The following is a 21495-nucleotide window of genomic DNA, read 5'->3' on the forward strand; positions in this document are numbered from 1 at the left end:
ATTTTTTCATCTATTACAACTGTGGGTTGCTAAATAGTGCTTCTTCCCTACAAAAATGGAGTGGATTTCCTCTCTGCTAATTAAACATAACTTTATTGAACATGAAGTGACAACTATAAGGGACTTTCATACATGCAGTGCTTGGAACCGGATAACTGAATTAATGATCTAAGGTATGGACACTTGTACACAGAGTAATACCCGTCGTACACGTTATTACGAAACACTACATGTGTATCATGTGTATGCATGCAAGTAGTATGCCAGAACTGGGGGTGCACAGATGATGCAATGCAACAATGTTGCAGTATAAAAGAGCAGTTACTTGTACTAAGACCATCGGTCGACAAAGTCAATCTACAAAGGGATCATGAAAATCGTAATCTTAGTGGCAGCTCTAGCTGTAGTTAGAGGCTATGAAGATGCTTCAAAGCCCTTGTCTACATGGAGGCACTCATTGCGTAAGAGAGATTTCAAGTCATGCAGTGTGCGAGTGGTACCATATCCCTTAAATGGAAAAGGCATTAAGCAAGTAAACAATATCTCCAGCCATGAAGCAAGATCTTCTTACAGGAATTTTTCACTACATTTTGTCAAAGACAAAGTCGTACCAAGTGAGCTCAGCATTGCTATAGAATACAAGGATCCAGTACTAGACACCAAACAGAGACGTGTACAGGTGAAATGGAATAATCTACTGCTCACTGCATCACTATCAGTACTTGAAAGAGACCACCACTGCAATACTATAACGAACACTCTACTAGGGTTTGTGGAACTGGTACAGACAGACACTGCTTGGTACAAGGATGGACACGTGGTGAATGAGCACAGAGAAAAGAACCTGGCAACCAATAAAGACCTGCAGTATGTGCTGACAAAATTAATTCCGCACAGCAGATACATATTCGCCAATGACACCACCTGGGGAGGAGTCATAGTAAGGCCAAGGAACATTAAGTACACGGTGCCACTAAAATATGAGAGTTCAGAAAATATCGTAATAGATTATGAAGAATATCCTAACACAGTTGAATATGAGCGACTGATAAAGAAGAAAATTTTCCTAGTTGAAATCAGCCTGAATGATGAAGTATTGAAGGTCATTGCAGGGGTGGATGTTACAATGTACATTGACTGCATCTATGACATCACTACAGTCACCAAAGATGGTCATATTATTGTTAACAAGAGCTATAGCCTCATCCAGCGTATCACTGAACCAGAGAAGTATGCCAATATCATTGAAGATAGCACCATAAGCATCCGTGATAGAGAATTAAGCTACAAAGGACGCTTACAAAACCCTGGAACCCACACTCTTAATCCATTAATACACATACACTCATAATAGTGTATTTGCAGCTGGATGATAGACTGTATCACAGATATAATACATTTTAAAAATTTAATATAAAATTATGATGAGGTGGATACATTGGGGTCTAACATACTCTTTGACAATGTTGTTACTTGATCAAAGTATTTGGTCAAGATGGAGTCAATTTTGTCTAAGCATTGATCAGTATCAAGGCTTGATCGATTATGTGTTGATGCTACATTAGGTAGTTGTGGGTGTGGTTCATTGTTTGCATGAGGGGAGGGGCTGGCCAGCATCCTGTCAACATCATCCATAAACTGGCCAATGACAGCATCTAAAAATAACAACAAACACTTAGATAGCAAAAGGGCAATTACAATATAATAATATTATGTACAACTACAATGGAACTACTATTCTGGACACTGGCGACCAACAAGGTATCCTGATTTCAGGAGTCTAAATGTGCCTATACTAATACAAATGGGCCATGAACAAGTGTCTTGATTATCAATGTGTCAGTTTTCAGGGGTCCCTTTTGAAGGGTTTGACACACTTCTACACAAAGTAGTTTTATAAAAAAATCACCAAAAAGGTATTATTTTAAAGATGTAAATAGTAGAGAGTCAATGTACTAAAAATCAGAAGAAATTATTAGAAGCAACTTGTCCATTAACTACTGTATACCCGGAAATTTTCGTGGTATGTATACTTCATGGTTATGTACTTTGTCAGGAATTTAGCATTTTAAATTTCACGGATGCCCCTTTGCCCACGATTTAAATTTCACAGATTGCTGTTACTTGATTCGAAGATTTTACAATGAAGGTCTGGATTGATTCTTACTTCTAATATCGGGATTATGTGATACCAAGAGTCCATACATATAGGTAATCACACATATTTGAGTGCAATTTTGGCTGTTACGAGTACAATGATTTCATAATTGCACGAAAATGCATGTAATTGCCTACTAATCACATAGTGACCACCCTTCATGGTTTGTAGTACACATCTATCCAGTTCTATGTGGCCATTAACTTCTACCAGGTGATTGTGTCATCCTTCTTTGTATCACATCATTTGTTGTTACACTTAAAAGGCTTCACAAGTCAGCAAATCCTGATTGGCTACTCAAAATGCCTACATATGTTTTGCTTAAAAGGCTTCTATTGTCAGCTTATTTAATCAGCTATTCATTGTAGTTGCACTTGAAAGGCTTCTGTTATTCTGCTATTTTATTGGCTACTTTACAGTGCAATTACAGAAACAAGGCCATGCGATTTGGGATTAATTGCACTCCTACTATTGAGACTAATGTATGGCAAACTAAATCACTATGTGATTATGTATGTAAGCATATGTGGAATTCACATATGTCTACAAACAGTATCACACACCAGGAGCCATGCTAATTCATCAATAAGTGGGTTGAAGTTTATAGACACACATAACTAACTGCGAAAACCGTGAAAATTACGTACCACGAAAATTTCCGGGTATACGGTAGTAGGTCTCTAACAGAATTAGTAGATTGAATACACAGTATATTACTTAAACAGCACTATATAACAGAGAGGTTGACAATACATTACATACTTTGAGGTAGACTATGGTCAGACTGTAGACTAGCCATAGACAATGAAGTAGGTGAAACATTACTTCGAAAGTGACGAGAGGAGACCTATAAATGATGGCAGTAAACAATTACCATCTCAATCACTTTCAGTCACATACCTCAGCAGGTGAAGATGATGTTGAGTGTTGTGATACTCTCAGTGAAGTATTCTCTTTCTCTAATGAGGCAATGTGTGATGATGCCATCTGTGGGAATGGAAAAAATACAGTGATATTGTGTTACCAAGAGTACATAGCTGTTACCCAAGCAGAAAAAACCCACTATTCTGTATCACAGTGGAACTTCTTTAATTTGACAGTTCTCTATTACATCATACCTTTATAATCTGACACTGCTTGTAGCACCAATAAGACCGATTATATCATCTTGATAATCCAAGATACTTATACTTTGACACACATTTTAATACTGATAAGTTTCAAATTACAGAGGTTTCAGTACCAGCTGTCTAAACTGTATTACTTTCCCAAGCGTATACTGCATAGCCAGCACGTATGAACACACACACACACACACACACACACACACACACACACACACACACACACACACACACACACACACACACACACACACACACACACACACACAACATACTGCCAATTGAGATTGAGACTTGTCCAATGAGTGGATATTCTCTCGTAGCTGTTGTTCCAAGTGTCTTCCCTGGTCCTGTAAAGTCCGAAGGGCCATATCCCTAACAAAGCCAACAGATAGTAAGAAAACAAGGCAACAGGGACCTGCCTAACTTGTCATTAATAATTAACTGCTGTTGTTTTAGTTCTTCCTGGAGTAACGCCATTTCCTGTGAAGTAGATTTATTCACCTGTGATAATTTCTCTTCATAGTCAGCTTTTGTTCTTGTTAGCTCCCTTCTATGCTTCTCTCCAACACTGTCCTGGTCTAGTCTTAGTTCAGACAACTAAATGTTTGACAGTGGTACAACATGTGTACGCCCACACAAAGATATAATTTATTTAGAACCTGCTTTGAGTGTAAAGACTTGATTCCCTTTGATTCTTCCTTTAGGAAATCACACCTGAAAGGAATACACAAAATACTACATGTTGTATGCATACAAATATCTGATTGCAAACTGTGGAGACAAACTAATGCTGTTCAAGTATCTGTATCACACCTATAACTTTAGAGAATATATCCTGAATAAGGGAAATAGTTGATTTGAGGAACCTTATAGGTGAGGTACACTATATGGGGTTAATGTGTGCTATCAGACAGTGATCTTGTCTATAGAAATGAATAGTTTGGGATGAGGGTATTAGGGCAGTAAAGTGTCTTTTTTGCATGTGCTTTTCTGAAGTCAAGATTTAATGATCTTCATACAGAGACAAACATCATTGTGTTCCCAACTAATTTGGTTCAGTAAATTTTTAGCTCTGAAATGGTAAACCTCTATATTGCAACAAAATTTGCCAAAAATGATCATAGTTTGTTATATAGAGAAGTTTATTATAATTCTGTACAGTGGCCTGTTGGGCAAGATCTTCTTGTATACATACCTATCACCTCTAAAGGATGACATTCTACGCTTTGATAATCAGTGCACCACAGTATAGCCTAGCTTGCTAGGTACTACTGGTTGCTAGGTCCCCTGATATAGTATTTGCCTCAACAACTCTCTACTACACCATACGTACTTTGCTCCAAGTTTCGCTAGTTCCTCTTGCAGCATCTCCTGTTGTTTAATCTCCCTCTTCACCTTATCTTCTAGTTGAGTTACTTCTGACTTTAATGCAGAGACAGTTGATGATTCAACTAGCTGGCTGTGTTGCTCCATGGACCTGTGGTGTGTTGATCATACAGTGGTCATTGATACGCTGTGAGGTACCAATGATATTCTGTGAGGTAGCATAGGTACCTCATGGGGTATCACAGGTACCTCACAGAGTATCATAGGTACGTATGATGTACCGTATAGCAAGTTTTTATGAAAGGGAAATATTTTACAGATCGCTAACCACCCAAAAATTGGAGGGGGAAATTTTTGCTTCTTTAGATGCATTGATAATACTTAAACAATGCTATTTTGATCAAGCTGCAAAATTTTCAAGGGGGGGAATAATAGTCAAATTTTCCTCCTCAAAAAACACAAACAATCACAATATACAGTACCTATGATACCCTATGTACCTGATCATATCCTCTTTATTCTTTAATGAGTTCTCTAATGACCGGAGTTTCCTTGAACTGCTACTGGCCTCCAGTTCTGCTAACTACAATATGTGTGATATAAGTGTCATTATTGATGTATATGTTTGTACAAACTTTTGTCTTTTCTTCAGCTCTTCTAAGCTGTGTCTTCAACTCTGAACACCTTGTCTCAAGTTTCTGTAGTACAATGAAAAAGTGGTATGACTGCTATACACCAGCACACACACACACACACACACACACACACACACACACACACACACACACACACACACACACACACACACACACACACACGCACAAACACACGCACGCACGCACACACGCACACACACACACAACACACACCCCTTGGTTGGTGTGGTCCCACCTACTCAGTGAAACAGCATTGGGACACCTGTGCACTACTCAGGTGCTAGGAGTCAGTACAGGCTAATCCTCCTGGGGCAGGACTAGTAACCCACAGGAGGCTGTAACATGTCTCACAGGTGAAGGTGTGGGCACTTGAAGTCCCACCTGGACCTTCACCTGCATGGACAGTTACTTAATATCAGTTATCAGAATGATCGGCAAATTGGTTATTGCATGGAACAATTAAGTCAAAAGATTTAACTTTCACACTAAAGGCTTCAAGGTAGCAATGCAGAAACAAGGTCTTCCTACATTAGCTGGAAGACCTTGCTGCTTCACCAGTCAGATTTATTAACATTACACACGAGATAAGCAAATTTTTGTCTTTGCAACTGGAATTGTTTCTTTGTTAGATTAAGAGAAATCTGTCAAGTTGTGTGTGTGTGTGTGTGTGTGTGTGCGCGCGCGCGCGTGCAGCATGCGCGAGTGCATGTGTGTGTGTGTGTGTGTGTGTGTGCACCTTATCAGTAATGCATACATAGGTTAGAGGAGGTAGAGCTACATTTTCTGTCCTGATCTTGACCAAAATCTTGAAAGAATATCAACTCACAACCAGCTAGCTGTGAGCACCTTGTCAAAAATATTACTGAAAACAACAAAGAAACTACTTAAGTGCATGTGCTTAGTATACTTAATTCTATCATGCGGAAGAGTTTAAAAATACATACTTGGGTGTTCAAAGGCATCACGTGATCTACAATTAGCATATTGTCAGGGCAATTATTTTACGTTGGGAAAGTAGTTTGCCTGTATGACAATTTAACCCAACTCAAAAATATGGCAAAGGTTTAATTTAGGTTGGGTGTCTACAGTTTTACTCTTAAGTTAATATTCTTAAAGTGTAACAAAGTATCGATGCATGTATGCTTCTTTCTTTACACCACACATCAGACCACTGAACAACATTGCTACATTCCCATTGACACAACACTTGTAATTGATGTGAACAACTGTTACTTAAAGAATCCATAACATGGTTAGGTGGTTTGAAATGTGAATGGACAATCATTAGGATGTCCACTCTGTCCTATGGCATATGTAGGGCTAAAAGGACATCCTACTGTATTTATATGGGATAGAGACTTATAATGACTGCAGACTTGGATATCCACTCATGCCCCATGCACACCTATGCATGGGGTAGTGGATCACTTATCATAAAGCATGTGGGCAGCACTCGCGACCGGGATCAAGATATTTGATTGTCAAATATTAACATTGATTGCTTGATTTCAGTTAAAAAATTATGCTTAATTTCTTAGGAGAAAGTTGCTTGATCACTTCTTTATTAGCAGTGCTTCTATGCTTGATCCTGGGATCAAGCATAGATGTTAGAGGAGAGTAGCTATGGATCAAGCACTGTCACTAAACCTATGAAAGTGACTAGTCTTGCATGGCCAGACTGCTTTTTCTCTGTTATGGCACTTATCGATTAGAGATTATAAGTACCTACTCTGGAATAATCTGTATTAATCTCTAATCGATATGTGCCATAACGGAGAAAAAGCAGTCTGGCCATGCGAGACTAATCACTTTCACGGAGAGCAGGTGTTTATAATCTCTAATCAATTAGTGCCATGACGGAGTAGTCTTGTCCCCAGCCAGGCTAGCACTAATGCGGAAATACCGTCTAGTGGCAATGCTTGAGTTTCCTGGGCCTGGTAGTTAGTCTCACGTAGCCAGACTACTTTTCTTTTGTGTGTAGGCGGGAAAAGTCCTTTAGTCTCACGCATCCCCAGCCAAAATATTGGCCGGCCAATTAGAATCGAGGAGTTGCATAATTGCATGAATCTATTGGAAGTTGATGAAAAACACTATTTAAAGCCGTTTTATTAGAAGTATTCACTTAAATTGTTCAAGAGGTTTGTTGTCAAGTTGTGTCTTCTGATTTCACCTTATAAAACCAAAGAGTGGTGACTCGACCTTTCACCAGTAATGAAACACTATCCTCTCTATAATGTGATGTATAAAGAGATTGTGTCTAGTCATTTTGTGAAAGTTTTACTTTATTCCTAGCCAATTTCGAATGTCTTTTTTTTTTTTTACTGTTTATGGAACTCCTCGATTCTGATTGGCCAGCCAATATTTTGGCTGGATCATACTTCCGGGCCCAAGCATTACTGAGGATTTCCAAATCTTTGCAACCCCTAAGCGCAATGCGTTCACGTGCACGTCTATCACGTGAATTTAAAATTCCTATAAACACTGTACAGTACATTGCAAGACAGTTGGTCTGTTACAATTCCATTCGATGGTGATATCACGTGAAAACAGCCAATCATATATTTCATAAGAATTTGAAAAGTTTGGCCGCATATCATTGGTTGGTTTTCACGTGAGTCCCATTCAGAATTTTTGTACCACTGACAACCGACATGCAAATCACTGTAACATGTCACGAGACAAGTGAACACACGAGTTTAAAATCTATCAACAAGTGACTTGGTTGAATCAAAACCGTTGGTCCGGTGATCTAACTGCCAACTTACTTTCCGAGGTCTGTAACAATGTTGTCATTGAACCCCACCTTCAGCCTCTTTCTGGTGAGACCCTTCAATACAAAACAGCTAATCGTGATGATAACACAAGGCTTGACATTGCAGCTAATGGTTTTTGGGAAGGACGATTTGAGAGGTCATACTTTGATGTCAGAATTTTCAACCCTAGTGCACTTTCAAATCAACCCCTACACTCTGCATACCGACATTATGAAAAGGAAAAGAGACGTGAATACCAACAACGGGTTCATGAAGTAGAGAATGCCTCATTTATTCCTTTAATTTTCACCACTACAGGTGGAATGGGTGATGCTGCTACTCTGTTTTATAAGAGATTGGCCAACCTTTTGAGTGCAAAGCGCAGTCTTTCTTATGGAATAGTGATGGGATGGCTGAGATGTAAATTACGTAAGCTTCTCTTTGTTGAGATCTGCAATTATGTGCATTCGCGGTGCCAAGTCCAGTTTGCACTGTCCTGTTGCTGAGGCACCGATTGCTGTGCAGGTCGCTGAGGCCCATATTTAAGTATTTGCTTATTATGTACTGTTTAAAAACAAACAGACAAAAAAAGTGTAGTAACTATCAACTAGTCGAAGCTTAGCAACTACACTGAGCCTAGCTCAGCCTAGCCTAATCTGTAAACCAAAACCCACAATTAAGTGCTCCGTGTCGCTCAAGATAATCTTTTTGAACCAACTTGGGAATCAAAGCCATGAGCAAAAACCATGTTCCCATGATATGCAAGTTAAACCCAGAACGATGCTTTTGAACACCCACGCTAAAATTGTCATTTTAGAGAGAACAATAATAATTATTATCAAGAGTTCATAATATAAAGAGAGTTATTCCTCTCTTTTTATATAATGAACTCTTGTTATTATATTTCACCATTTATACTGTGCGAATTTCATTCAGCGAAGGCTGTGCACAGGAAAAAAAAATTATACACAATTACAATCATTTAAAGCCATTTAATTTACGTACTTGGTAGTAAAATTGGTAAAATGGCTTTCTGTTTTTCATCAGCGCCCGCATGTACAGTACTGTATTTTCACTGCCGCACGTATTTCTCCATTATTACCATTATTTGACCATTATTATTTGATTTAACCATTATAGTGAGCAGGTGTAATTCAGTTTTCATCAAGATTGCTGCACTCATACAGTAGCCATTGTTAGCCAATAGAATTAAAAGGTTTGTGCAGTGAATGATCTGATATTCCAGAACTTTACGAACCCCAAGCCTTGACTCAGTGAAGTGTCATGAAGAATGACTATACATAGCTATACATCTGAAGTGGACCAGAATCTCATGGCTGTTGCTTTAGAGGATGCCACGTTATATATAGAGTTAACCAACTGCCAGTTATACTACAACTGAGGGAGGAGGATGGCTAGTGGTACAGAGGAGACAAGATGGATCTGTTAACTTTAATAGGACCTGGGTTGAGTATGAAGATGGATTTGGTGATTTAACTGGAGAATTTTGGTACGGACTGAAAGCCCTCCATTACCTCACTAAGCAAAGAAATTGGGAAATGAGAATGGATTTTAAGTTAGCTAATGGTACTAAACACTTCTTACAGTATGGATGGTTTGGAGTTGACTCGGCTGAATACAAATACAGTCTAATTGCAAACAAACTCCAGGGAACCACTACTGATCCAATGACATACAGTGGAGGGCCAGAGTTTACAACCATAGACAATGATAACATAGACAATACCATTAACATAAAGTATGAAAACACTGTAATCAGATATAAGAATTGTGCACAAAATAATAGTCCTCCACTTGGAGGAGGATGGTGGTATGGGCGTTGCAACCAGATTACTCCTAATGGCCAGTGTAGCAATTTTCATCAATGAACAATGGCATTATGTCCCATTCATCGAAATAAAGATAAGGCCAATGAAATGCAACACCTAACTTACTTATGCTATGCACATACAAACACTTGCTCACATATATTCTGTATAACTATCTTTTGTTTGGATATACTATCATTGTGCTGAAAAACACCTTGTGAGCATGCACTTACAGTATGTTCATGTTTAGCTGATCAATATACCTCCTATAATGGAATTACTGGAGGTCTTACTCATTTGTAGTAATACTTGATCCACTTCATCCAAATATCTGATATTTAATGATGAAGCATCAAACTAGACTATGGAGAAGCTACAAAGTACACATCCTAAGCCAAACCAGATAATGTACAAACTACACATCATAATTGTTATCTAATAAAAACCCAATGTTATTTTTTAACTGTCTTCTCATCTTGAACACACACACACACACACACACACACACACACACACACACACACACACACACACACACACACACACACACACACACACACACACACACACACAAGCAAAAACAAAAGCCTTCTGCTGCTCACACCTACTAGGACACTTGTGCACTATGCAGGAGGCAAATCTTCACGAACCCTGCAGGAATTTGCACCATGCCTCATAATGAAGGCAAAAAGTTGCAGCTGAGTTATGTTTCTCAAGGAAGCAACAAACACACACACATACACAAAAGCGTTCAGCTACCTGGTCACACCTACCCAGAGAACCAGCACTGGGACACCTGTACGCTACTCAGGTGTTAGGAGTCAGCGCAGGCTAATCCTCCTGGGGCAGGACTAGTGCAGGAGGCTGTACCATGTCCTACAGGTGAAGGTATGGGCACCTGAAGTCCCATCTGGACCTTCACCTGCTGTGTGAGACATGCATTTGCTTCCCCAGTTAATACCAGGCACCCATTGATATTACAACTGGATGGGCTGCTTCCCCAGGCCAACTTAAACAGCTGGGTATACTGGAGCAGTTTGAGTAAAACTTCTTGCTCAAGGTAACGACACCAATTTGGCATAACCAAGCGTCAAATCAAGAAGCTTTCGAATACCAGGCCAATGCTTGGCTATGCTACCCCACACACCCACCCACACACATGTACACACACACACGCACGCGCGCACACACACACACACACACACACACGCACACACACACACACACATACCTGAATATTCTCCCTATAAGATGTTATCTTATCCTGCAAAGCTTCAACGTCAGTCAAATTGGAATGAGCACGTACCAAGGCATCATCCTTATCCCTTATCAAACTGGACAAGTCACACACACACACTCACGTACACACACCACATCATGCCCAGCAACATACACCACACCTCCTAATAGTTGAGTCCTTTGAGTTTATCAGTTCCTGATTGTGTTTCAGCTGTGGAAGGAGATAAGCATTAGATTAAACCTGTAACATCCAACAGTTCACAGGAACCCTTAATTCTTTATTTGCATTGTATAGCTACTATTGATGTAAATGAGGCAGCAGCTTTGGTCAAAAAAAGTGTTTGAATAAGAAAAACTTAGCATGGCAAAATACTGTGGCCTAATAGTGTCCCTCACCCACTAAACAGGTATGGCTATGTCCTTGGAAGGTATGAAGCACCCTGACAGTTAATTTATTAAAATAAAATAAAAAACACTGATAATTTCACTAGTATCCTGACAGTTTACTATAAGTATCAAGGATAATTAGTTACCTCAGCTTCAAGGTATCTGGTCTTAGCAGAGTGGTCCTCTTCCATGCTACTACTCAAGGTTACTCTCTCGTCCAAGTGGGTACGACAAAACTTTAGTTCTTGCTGTACACAATTTAAATATTTACAATCATGATCACTGTACAGAGAGGACAACCTCCATGGATGAATGTTGTTCTCGGAGTGACTTGTTCTCAATCTTGAGATGTTTGACTTGACTGGACAGGCTCCTTGCTTCCCTCTTGAACTTGTCACTTTCAGTCTGCAGCTCCTAAGAACAGGTCATTGATATCGTATAAGAATTACTGATCAATTCTATCAAAAATGATATGAACACCTTCTCTTGTCTATAGCCCCATTTGTATCCATACATACACATTTAGATATACAGCTTGCTAAGGGTACCACTGTTTGGATTTTCACTATCAAAGGCATTAAGTTTTTAAAAAGACAACTAAATAACACAATTAGAGAAAATAATTGCCAGAATTTCCCATTGGCTAATCCACAATGCACTGGATATCAGCACACACTATCATATAAACTTGTTGATATATGTATTATCCTGGTACAGATAAAATTTAGCTCAAGTTTTGTTTAATGTGACAAAAGAAGTATGACTCTGTGACTAGTAAGCGTATGTTTTATTAGAGAGCTTAACAATTCACAAACAATTTTAGTGTGTGCATGCCAACATCACCTGTTTGTATACCTTAATGTGTGCCTTTAGTTCGATAATCTTCTGTGCTTTCTCTTGGAGATCTTGCAGTTGCTATGTATGAAGTATGTTTACATTTTGAACATTTAAATTGCCTAGAAACAAACTTTCTTCAAATTAACATCAGCTTGCTGTTCTCCTTGCTGCTTCTTAGCTCTCAACTTTTCGTAACTATGGCTGATCTTTTGTACCTAAAAAGTGTTTGTAAATACATATACAAAGAGAGTTAATATTTGGACCAGAGAAGAACCTTGATAATTTTATTTATTTACTTTAATTATACTGGACAGCCAGTAATTACTGATGCATCCAGGGGGACCAGCCCCAAGAAAAATCAAATACACACGTACATGATTAGCTAACTACTTACATACATGCAATTACATTCACTACAAATAAATCGACTGATTCCAACTCAAGTAAATGGTGGGTAAATGGTTCCATTCATCAATTGTTCTTGGGAATAATAGACTTAAAAATTAATATTTTACCTCAGTACGGAGCTTAGCTACTTGAGCCTCATAAACTGCAACCTGGTGCTTTGTAGTTCCACTGCTTTGTACTCGCATTTTTTCCAGCTATCAATACATGTCCTTAGGACAGTGCATTATTTTCACTTGGACAAAGGTACCTCAACATTTTTCTCTTGTAAAGCAACTCTCATGGTTGACAACTCTCTCTCCTGGCGTTGTAGTTGTGTTCTCAAGGACTGTTCTCTGTCCAAATACTCTTTTTGTTGGTCACTTATTAGAACATCAATTTGTCTCATCAACTACATAGCAACCAAACTAACACCAATACAAACACATCCCTTATCATTCACCTCTTCAACCTCGGGTTCACACGACGCTAACAAACTCCTACCAAGTACAAAATAGATTAATTTACACGTAGAAGAAACTGAATTGTTTAGCTTTCAACATAAATATTCTTAAGAACTACACTGAAGGTCTCACCCATTCCTGGCGCTTCTTTGTAGTATATTCAACATGTTTTTATCTTGTAGTGAACGTGTGGACATCACTAACTGGCGCCTAGCTACCGGGGTAGCCAACGCCCCCTATTTCAACCTAACATTTGTAATTGTGGGATTCGTTTTGAAGTGGTGAGCGTTATTAAGAATTGTTGGGATTTTGCAGTTTTAAATGTTCATTTGGATCAAAAGGTATGTCCTATCGTATTGATACAACGTTAGGTAGTGATCTGTGGTGCTAATCCCATAGCTTACTATCCTAAATGGGAGTTTTTCTGAACAAAATATGCTTACCAACGAGCGAATTTGGGGTACGAAATGCTACCGGTACAGTATCTAACTGAAGTACCGGCGTACGTAGTATTTTATAATACTATAGAATAGAAAGTATTCTTTTCATATTTTTACAAAGATTTGGGACTCGAAATGTTACCCGGTGTCACAGTGATATGTGTTTCCCGAGTTTCGTGTTTCCCCACACACATATCTCTAGGGATGCGTGTTTCCCCACACACATATCACTAGGGATGCACGTTTCCCCACACACATATCACTATAGTCTCGCGGCGCCCGACCCTAAAAAGAGGGTCTGGTGAAACTGTGTACAAAAAGTTTGGCGCTGCCGGAATGCTGGAAGCTCCAATCTGATCGCTCCATTTCAAATTGATTATGTAATGCATACATTTCAAAAGATTCGCGGCTAACGGTTAATTACATCCGGTGACTCTGCCGCTTAAACCCATTGAGAAAACAGCCATACAATTCTGGTGGGTTCGTTTTAATGTTGAATAAATAAAGTAGCGCTGTTAGTTTGGTGATGTTGTAAGCGGATCTGGTTGAATGAATGTTGTGACGTAAACAGTGCACTTAAGTAACACGTAAAACGTCATCCAATAAACATTCCAGAGCTCAAACTTTTTGTACGGAGTTTCACCAGACCCTCTTTTTAGGGTCGGGCGCCGCGAGACTAATATCACTAGGGATGCGTGTTTCCCCGACAAAGGCGCTAGTGATATATGTTTCCCTTCCAGTTTATCAGTTTTTCAGTATAGCTACCACGCCCAACACCCGCGTTTAGATTCTGCTGCTGATATACTACGAGTCGACTAGCTAGCTACTGCTGCTCTATAGCACGCGTCACAGTACTAACTACTGCTGTTAGTACTATACTATAGCTGCATGCTACTGCTACTATACTGTTACTAAACTGCAGTCACTGCTTAGTACTGCCTCTACTGCTACTAGCTGTAGCTATAGATCTATTATATACACTCATGCTATTTTTATAGCTACTACCTACTGCTACTAGCTACTGCTAGATGCTAATATTGCTAGTATTACACTAGCTATACATGCTTGCTGTTACTGCAGTTGCTACTGTTGCTATACTGCTTGCTACTACTGGTATTTTGTGTATAGCTGAAACCGAATTTAAATTGTACATTTTGCATTCTTGATGAAGCAATTTAACTCAGTTTTTACTTTACAGTGTCCAGCATGAAGATCTGATAGCAACTAGTGCAGCTGCAGTCTTTGAGCTAAAACATGTAGACTTTGACATACTTATAACACAGATGAACAGAAAATGGGCCAAAGAAAGGAAAATTCCTCCTACCCCAGGATTCAAACTGCAGGCTACCCAATGTCTAGTCAAGCACCAAACTCAGTCTCCTCCATATTTGGTTAATTCTCTGTTTCTTGGCACACAAAATAGGATTCATCTGCCCTGCATGATACATGTTATATGCTGCATTTCTGCGAATCTATAAGCTACAATAGAATGCACTGTGCTACCAATAAAGACAAGCAGTTGGTCTTAATTCAGTGCAATTCTAAGAGCTGCACTGCATATTATATCTCTTGTATGCATCAGTTGTGTATATATAATTGAGCTAATACTTGTGTGCACGCATGCATGCTAAGTTCATATATTCAAGTAGTTTTTAGCTATATACTTGAGAGATTTTCACTGGACACGCAGGGTTTGCACTACTAGAGTGCTTAAATTGAGTTTTCTTGAGAGGTTTTGGACAACTCGAGATATTTTACTTTCAACTGATAGTGAGACTTTCAAGTTCTTAAGAGACTTTAGTTACTCAAACTGCTTGTGAGAGCTTAGAGATTTTTGACTACTTAAGAGACTCTACTTAAGAGATTTTACTTGAGTGACTTGATTAATTTAGGTATTTGAGAGATTTTAGACTATGCTTGAGAGCTTTTCACTTGAGAGACTTTTGACTACTTGAGAAAATCTACTTTATAGAGATATTTCAGTACTTGAGAAATTTTACTTAAAAGTTATGTGACTACCCAAGAGACTTTCACCTGAGAACTTTAGACTACTTGAGAGATTTTATATCTGAGAGATCTCAGATTTTTGCTTTACAGATTTTCCAGTCAGTTATGTACTTCCAAAGTCACTTTACTGTACAGGTATTAATCTATTGCAAGATATCTGCATGGACAAGAAAATATTATGTGCAGAGCATGCAGGAGATGAAAGTTTAAGCCATCCATATACTATTGTGATTGGGTATGCCAGCATAATGTGAGTGTTGGATTTAGCTATGTTGTTCTTGTTTTCTCTTTACAGGTGAAATATGACAAATGGACACACATGGTATTTGGAAATGGCTGAAGCCAAATTCTATATACTGTTTATAGAATTCCATCAAACTATTTGCAAAAAACATTACACAGTATAGTAGCTAACCTAATTTTTATTATTGTATGTGTGTTATCTAATCCATTCTCATACATATTTGTCTTCACTTCAGTACTAGTAGCAACAAGTAGTAGCAAGTATAGTATAGTTAGCAAGTGTTAGCTATAGTAGCACCAAGCAAAGTATAGCAGCGAATAGTAGCTGGTAGTATAGTGGCAAGTAGTATAGCTATAGTAGTAGCAGCAAGTATAGGAGCAGTATAGCTATAGTAGTAGCAGCAAGTATAGGAGCAGTATAGTTATAAAGTAGCAGCAACAAGCAGTATATAGTCTAAGTAAAGGAGCTCAGATCCTGCATACAGTAGCTGGTGCAGCTAGTAGACAAGTAGTATAGCAGCAGGAAACACGCATCCCTAGGGATATGTGTGCGGAGAACACTTTACCTGGGGAACATAATACCCAGGGAAACATATATCACTGTGACTTGTAGATTACTAGTCAGTTAGTGATATGTGTGCGGGGAACACAAAACGTGGGGAAACACATATCACTGTGACACTGGCTACAATGATGTTGACTTCAACTTCATGAGTGTAGACAATATATAGACTCCTCGCCAAGTCTTCATCTATGACTTTCCCTAATTAAGCATTGCAAATACAGAGCTTGTAAACAAATCAAGGTTGCAGGTACAGTACCACTAAAGCCTTTTTATACTTCAAATCCACCCACTCACATTGCTATGTCTCACCACCTGAACTTAGTCATTAGGCCAGGCAAACTTGATTACTTGTTTCTCATCCACAAAAATTCGGATTTCCATGTGGGCGGGTGGTCATTATTCATTATTAAAGAAAATACGCTCCCTCCCCTGACATTGAGGTGGGTCTTTCTACATGCCTAGCTATGTATGGAAATTTCAGATGATACAATACTGGTTAAGAAAGACTCAAAATAAGGCCAGGCAAACTTGATTACTTGTTTCTCATCCCTGCCCACATCCTTTTTTACCCTACCCCCTCTAATTTCATTATTGCTGCTATCAATCACGTGCACACTTATTTTGATGCTAAGAAGGTTGACTATCAGTTTAACAGCACAGCAAATGTCACTTGCACCTCAGAAATGGTTATAAAACGTAAGCTTAAAAGGCCTTAGCAGTACCAGACAGCTTGATTTGGGTTTAATTTATCCCTTTCACTTCTTACGAAGTGACTAGAAATACTCTAATAAAGCATTCAGCTAACTCTAGTGAAGTGCATATAAGATTGGCTTTACAGTGTAAAAAACTACTCACTTATATTGGTTTAGGCTGATCTGAGACATAAAATTACCAATAAGTGGCCTAATGAAGTGATCATGAAGAATGGCTTTAGCTGTAATAGATACCTGGCATTGCAGTATTTTAGGCTGAAATGTGTCACTTTCTTAAACTGAAAAACTGTGTGTGTGGGGACTAAAGTTTAAGTTTCTTACGCGGCCAGACCTTTATAGTGTGTAAATGTTTATCGATTATATTGGTCCTTGAAGCATTAAGGCAGCTGACTTAGTTAAAAAAAATAAGACTGAGCTGTATTTGTGCTGTGAATGATTGTTATACTCTAATAGAGCAGTCGGTTATTCTAATAGAGCAGCTATGTTACTCTTTGTGCCTCACCTATTAAATTTTTCCTGGCTATGCTCTTGCTATAGAAAATCCACAGTATAGACTGTAGTATTTACTTATCCTAGTATTCATTTTAAACTTACGTACGTATTAACAAGGTACAACATTACAGTATGGCAAAATTTACTTATGTTTTATTAAATAGGTGAAGAAGATTGTTGTTTCTTGCAGCATGTGTCACAGCAACAGTGTACAAGCTTGTCATATTTCCATATGTTTCTACGAATTCTTTCAAAATAGGCTCCGTATAACAGTGGGTGGAACAGTAAGTTTGTGAAGCTGAGTAGAACAAATACAATGTACTTGGGAATGTCATAGGCCAGCCCCTCATAATGTGGAAGAAGCAAAAATTCAAGAAGGGGAAATACCCCGTTCATGATAATATGGCTTCCAGCAAGAATGAGACAGGTAATGGCGCTTTTCCGAGCATTGCTTATAGCCATGAAAAACATGCTTCCACGATGGACAAACTGACGACTGCTTTGCCGAACAATTTGACGAACAAACTGACTCCCACGTCGAGCAATTTGACTTCTGCGACGATTTTGATCTATTTCTCTTGTGATGGTGTTACGTCTTTCATCATTTGCTTCAGTATTATTGTTGCTTTGTCTTCCTGCAGTGATACTACCACTTGGTCTCATCTGTCTGAGCTGAATCATGGCTGAATTGTGGGCAAGGCAGTAGACGTACACATTAGCAACAGTTGCCACTAAAGCTGACAGTATTGCTGGTATGAAGATCATTATTATACCAAAGCTTTTAATGAAGACACGATGTGCACACACGCCAGTGTTAGTATTAATGTTCAACTCTGGATCAAATGGCATTAGTGCACACCCTAAGAGACTTAGTAGCCATACTGATAGTACGATAAGGTTTCTAATCTTTCGTGTCATTATCTTGATGTACTTTTGTCGTGTGTGTGGACTAAAGTACAGCATACGGTCAACACACACAAGTGTAACAAACAGTGAGTTGGCACAATGCATGCTGTAGGAGCAACCGACATATGCACATGGTATCCCATGAGTATCTGGGTGGATGTGAGTATTAATGACAATGCCACCTATAACAGAAGTGTGAACGACTGTAGCAATTATTCCACTAGCCAGCAAGCTTTGAACAAAAAAGAACTCAATACTGTCCATTGAATTGTAATACCTCTTGTGTGCTCTTTTAATGGCGTCAATAATTATGACATCGATCACAACAACCAAAATACTCATAAACAATCTAATTCCTGGAGAAATATAGAGAGCAATTAATTCATGGTAATGGTCTGAAGTTGTATTGGTACAATTACTCCATCCACCATCATCATTCATCAATCCTATGTCAATACCACTTCCACTCATGTTGAATCTTTTGTTCTCGCAGTAACAGAAACAGTCTTTGTTTACATTCAGAAGACAGCTTTCTAGTGTGTATTTTCTTAGGTAGTGCCATGGCTTAACATGTCACTTTTCATTTGATTGTGGTGTAATAAATTGTAGTGAATCACACTCATTAAATAAGAAAGTATTTGGTTGAATCCATTTGATAACTAACACTATGGCCCTTGCAGATCTGACAAATCGCAGTTTGTAGAGCTCCATTTTGTTTTTCAGTGAGATTCTTGTTATGGCCAGGCTATCATGGACATATATAAACCTGATGTGCCTCCTGGATCTGCCCCTTGCATACAGTAACATGTTACATGTAGTATATATGTGTAGCCATAAATATATGTGTGTACCGCACAGGTTTTGTGTAATAAAATCATGTTGCTGTAAATTGAGTGGGAGATTCTTTTCACCCCATGGTCACAGGCATATGACAACGCTGATCAACATTATAGTGTGTGGTCCAAATACTATACAATGATCTATAGTGTTGGAGCACTTTAAGAGCTTGAACTAAGTATTAACCTGATTCCTTCATCGAAGTTGTCTCAGTTACCATGGTGAACAGAATGGTGTATTGCCCAAGTTCATGTTATTTATGTAGGTACATGATCATGTGATGTGTTAAAAGGTAACTGAACAACACTGTGTTGTCACAGTAATTGGTGTAAAGTTACATTTCCCCACATGTCATACATCACAAGGGTTCTGTAATAGGATTGTATTCTGTATGCATCCAACTTACACATCAGTTTATCACCAGCACTATATAAACTATCTCTCTTCTCATTTTTCATACTATACAGGCTCAGTAAAACATCCTTGTAAACATTTCAGTGTGGTAACAAGTTTCCACAACTCATAGCTACCTTAAGAAAGAAATACAAGGACTTTGTTATACTTCTCACTTCTTGACAAACACAACAAATGCACTAAAAATTCAGGTGATACCCCAAAAATACATGAAAGGAACAGGTATCATTATAATTGAGAAACACATACTGACAGTGAAGGTAAAGCTGATGCGCTAAGCAATCAACATAATATTCTGCATGAGCACAAATCAATATGGCTTTTGCATGGCCGATCATCATAGTCTTGATGCTGGAACCACCCTCTAGATTTTGTTAAAGTGTTTGACAAGGTTTCTCACAGGAAACTGTGTTACACACTGTGGAGTCAAAGGTAAACTTCTATACCGGATTAGAGACTACATACCTGACACAGTTGAATGCAAATCACAATCTGTTCACCTCAAAGCTCAGTACTAGCACTGTTCTCATCTATATAAATGACATCACTGAATCCATCCATGAGACCATAGCTATGCCAATGACAGGGCCACCAAGAGAATCCAAGAAAATTTAGGGGGCCTGGGGCAAATCAAAAATGTGGGACCCTATTACTACAGTTAATGTAGCTTTGGGACCTGGGACCCAGGGCAAATTGCCCCAGTCCCCCCCCCCCCCTGTCGGCGGCCCTGGCCAATGATGATGTGAAATAATTATTACTGAAGCTGCCTTCAATATGATCTTCTTTACTACTCTATACGATACTGAAAAAGTTCAACCTAACTATATATAACAAGTAAAACATAAGACTTATATATTCATCTATGGTCAGCAAATTAACGAACAAATCAGTTAAATACCTGGGAGTTGTGATAGCTAGATAAACACCTAACTTGGAAGGAACATACTAATGAATTTTGTAGCAAAGCCATCAAAGTAAGACCTTTTACAATGTAATCTCTTCCGATTTCCAACATCAATTATTATTATTAACACTTTACAGTTAAATCCAATTGTTACACATATGCGATATATATCCCTAGTAAGGCCTATATATTATGCTGCCACAATGTAGTCAAATTATCTGTGTTCTTTTGTGAGTTTTACACAGTAAAATAATTAAGTAAGACTGAAGTTTTTAAACATGCTTTTAAACAGTTTATTGTGGCTGTGTCCTAATGCAGATTTTAAATGCAGCATTCACACAAATATATACATGGTAGACTGGCACCATAGATAATATACAACACTACTGCACTGGTTCTGGTTCGTATATTATCTATGCTGGTACTACTGCTTCTATCAGCTTTTTTGGCGATGTGTTCACTAAACTGAATTACTTTATATGCTTGCTGCTTTTCGTATTGTACTCTTTTCACACCTTGACTATTGTATTAATCGAGTAACTGCATGACTGTTGCATTAGGACAGCTAGCTCTTATAATCTTCCTGCGTTGCCCTTTTTCATATCCAGAAGCAATAAGCAACACTTAATGAAGTAATGACATAGATTCAGATGCATTTTCACATGCACTAGTGTTTTAGCTTAAAGCAGTACTCAGTACAAGATTATACTTTGGCTGTTGCTTTATTGTTACACGTATAGCAACAGTAAAGTATATCCTCAACTACATGACAGTATAAATACATCTTCTTTATTGACATCAGTTCAATCAAGTT

General features: G+C 38.5%; 1 protein-coding gene and 1 long non-coding RNA gene across 2 annotated transcripts; one reads left to right on the top strand and one right to left on the bottom strand.

The window, feature by feature from the left end:
- Window positions 1–1394: 1394 nt before the first annotated feature.
- LOC136240323 (centrosomal protein of 63 kDa-like) lies at window positions 1395–13433 on the bottom strand. Its single transcript, XM_066031270.1, has 19 exons — window positions 13293–13433; window positions 13160–13196; window positions 12968–13108; window positions 12828–12914; window positions 12444–12527; window positions 12331–12390; window positions 11776–11889; window positions 11622–11723; window positions 11250–11299; window positions 11081–11183; window positions 5247–5309; window positions 5112–5194; window positions 4619–4762; window positions 3945–3999; window positions 3710–3882; window positions 3558–3657; window positions 3059–3145; window positions 2921–3005; window positions 1395–1655 (listed from the first exon to the last, which is right to left on the bottom strand). The coding sequence occupies exons 1-19, from the start codon at window positions 13355–13357 to the stop codon at window positions 1420–1422; spliced, it is 1869 nt and encodes a 622-aa protein (XP_065887342.1). The 5' UTR covers window positions 13358–13433; the 3' UTR covers window positions 1395–1419.
- LOC136240324 (uncharacterized) lies at window positions 13427–16090 on the top strand. The gene is made up of 3 exons (XR_010693768.1): window positions 13427–13501; window positions 14799–15842; window positions 15903–16090. It is a non-coding gene; the product is annotated as an uncharacterized lncRNA (long non-coding RNA).
- The last annotated feature ends 5405 nt before the right edge of the window (window positions 16091–21495 follow it).

Source organism: Dysidea avara, chromosome 12, assembly GCF_963678975.1.
Source record: "Dysidea avara chromosome 12, odDysAvar1.4, whole genome shotgun sequence".
Taxonomy (NCBI): Eukaryota; Metazoa; Porifera; class Demospongiae; order Dictyoceratida; family Dysideidae; genus Dysidea; species Dysidea avara.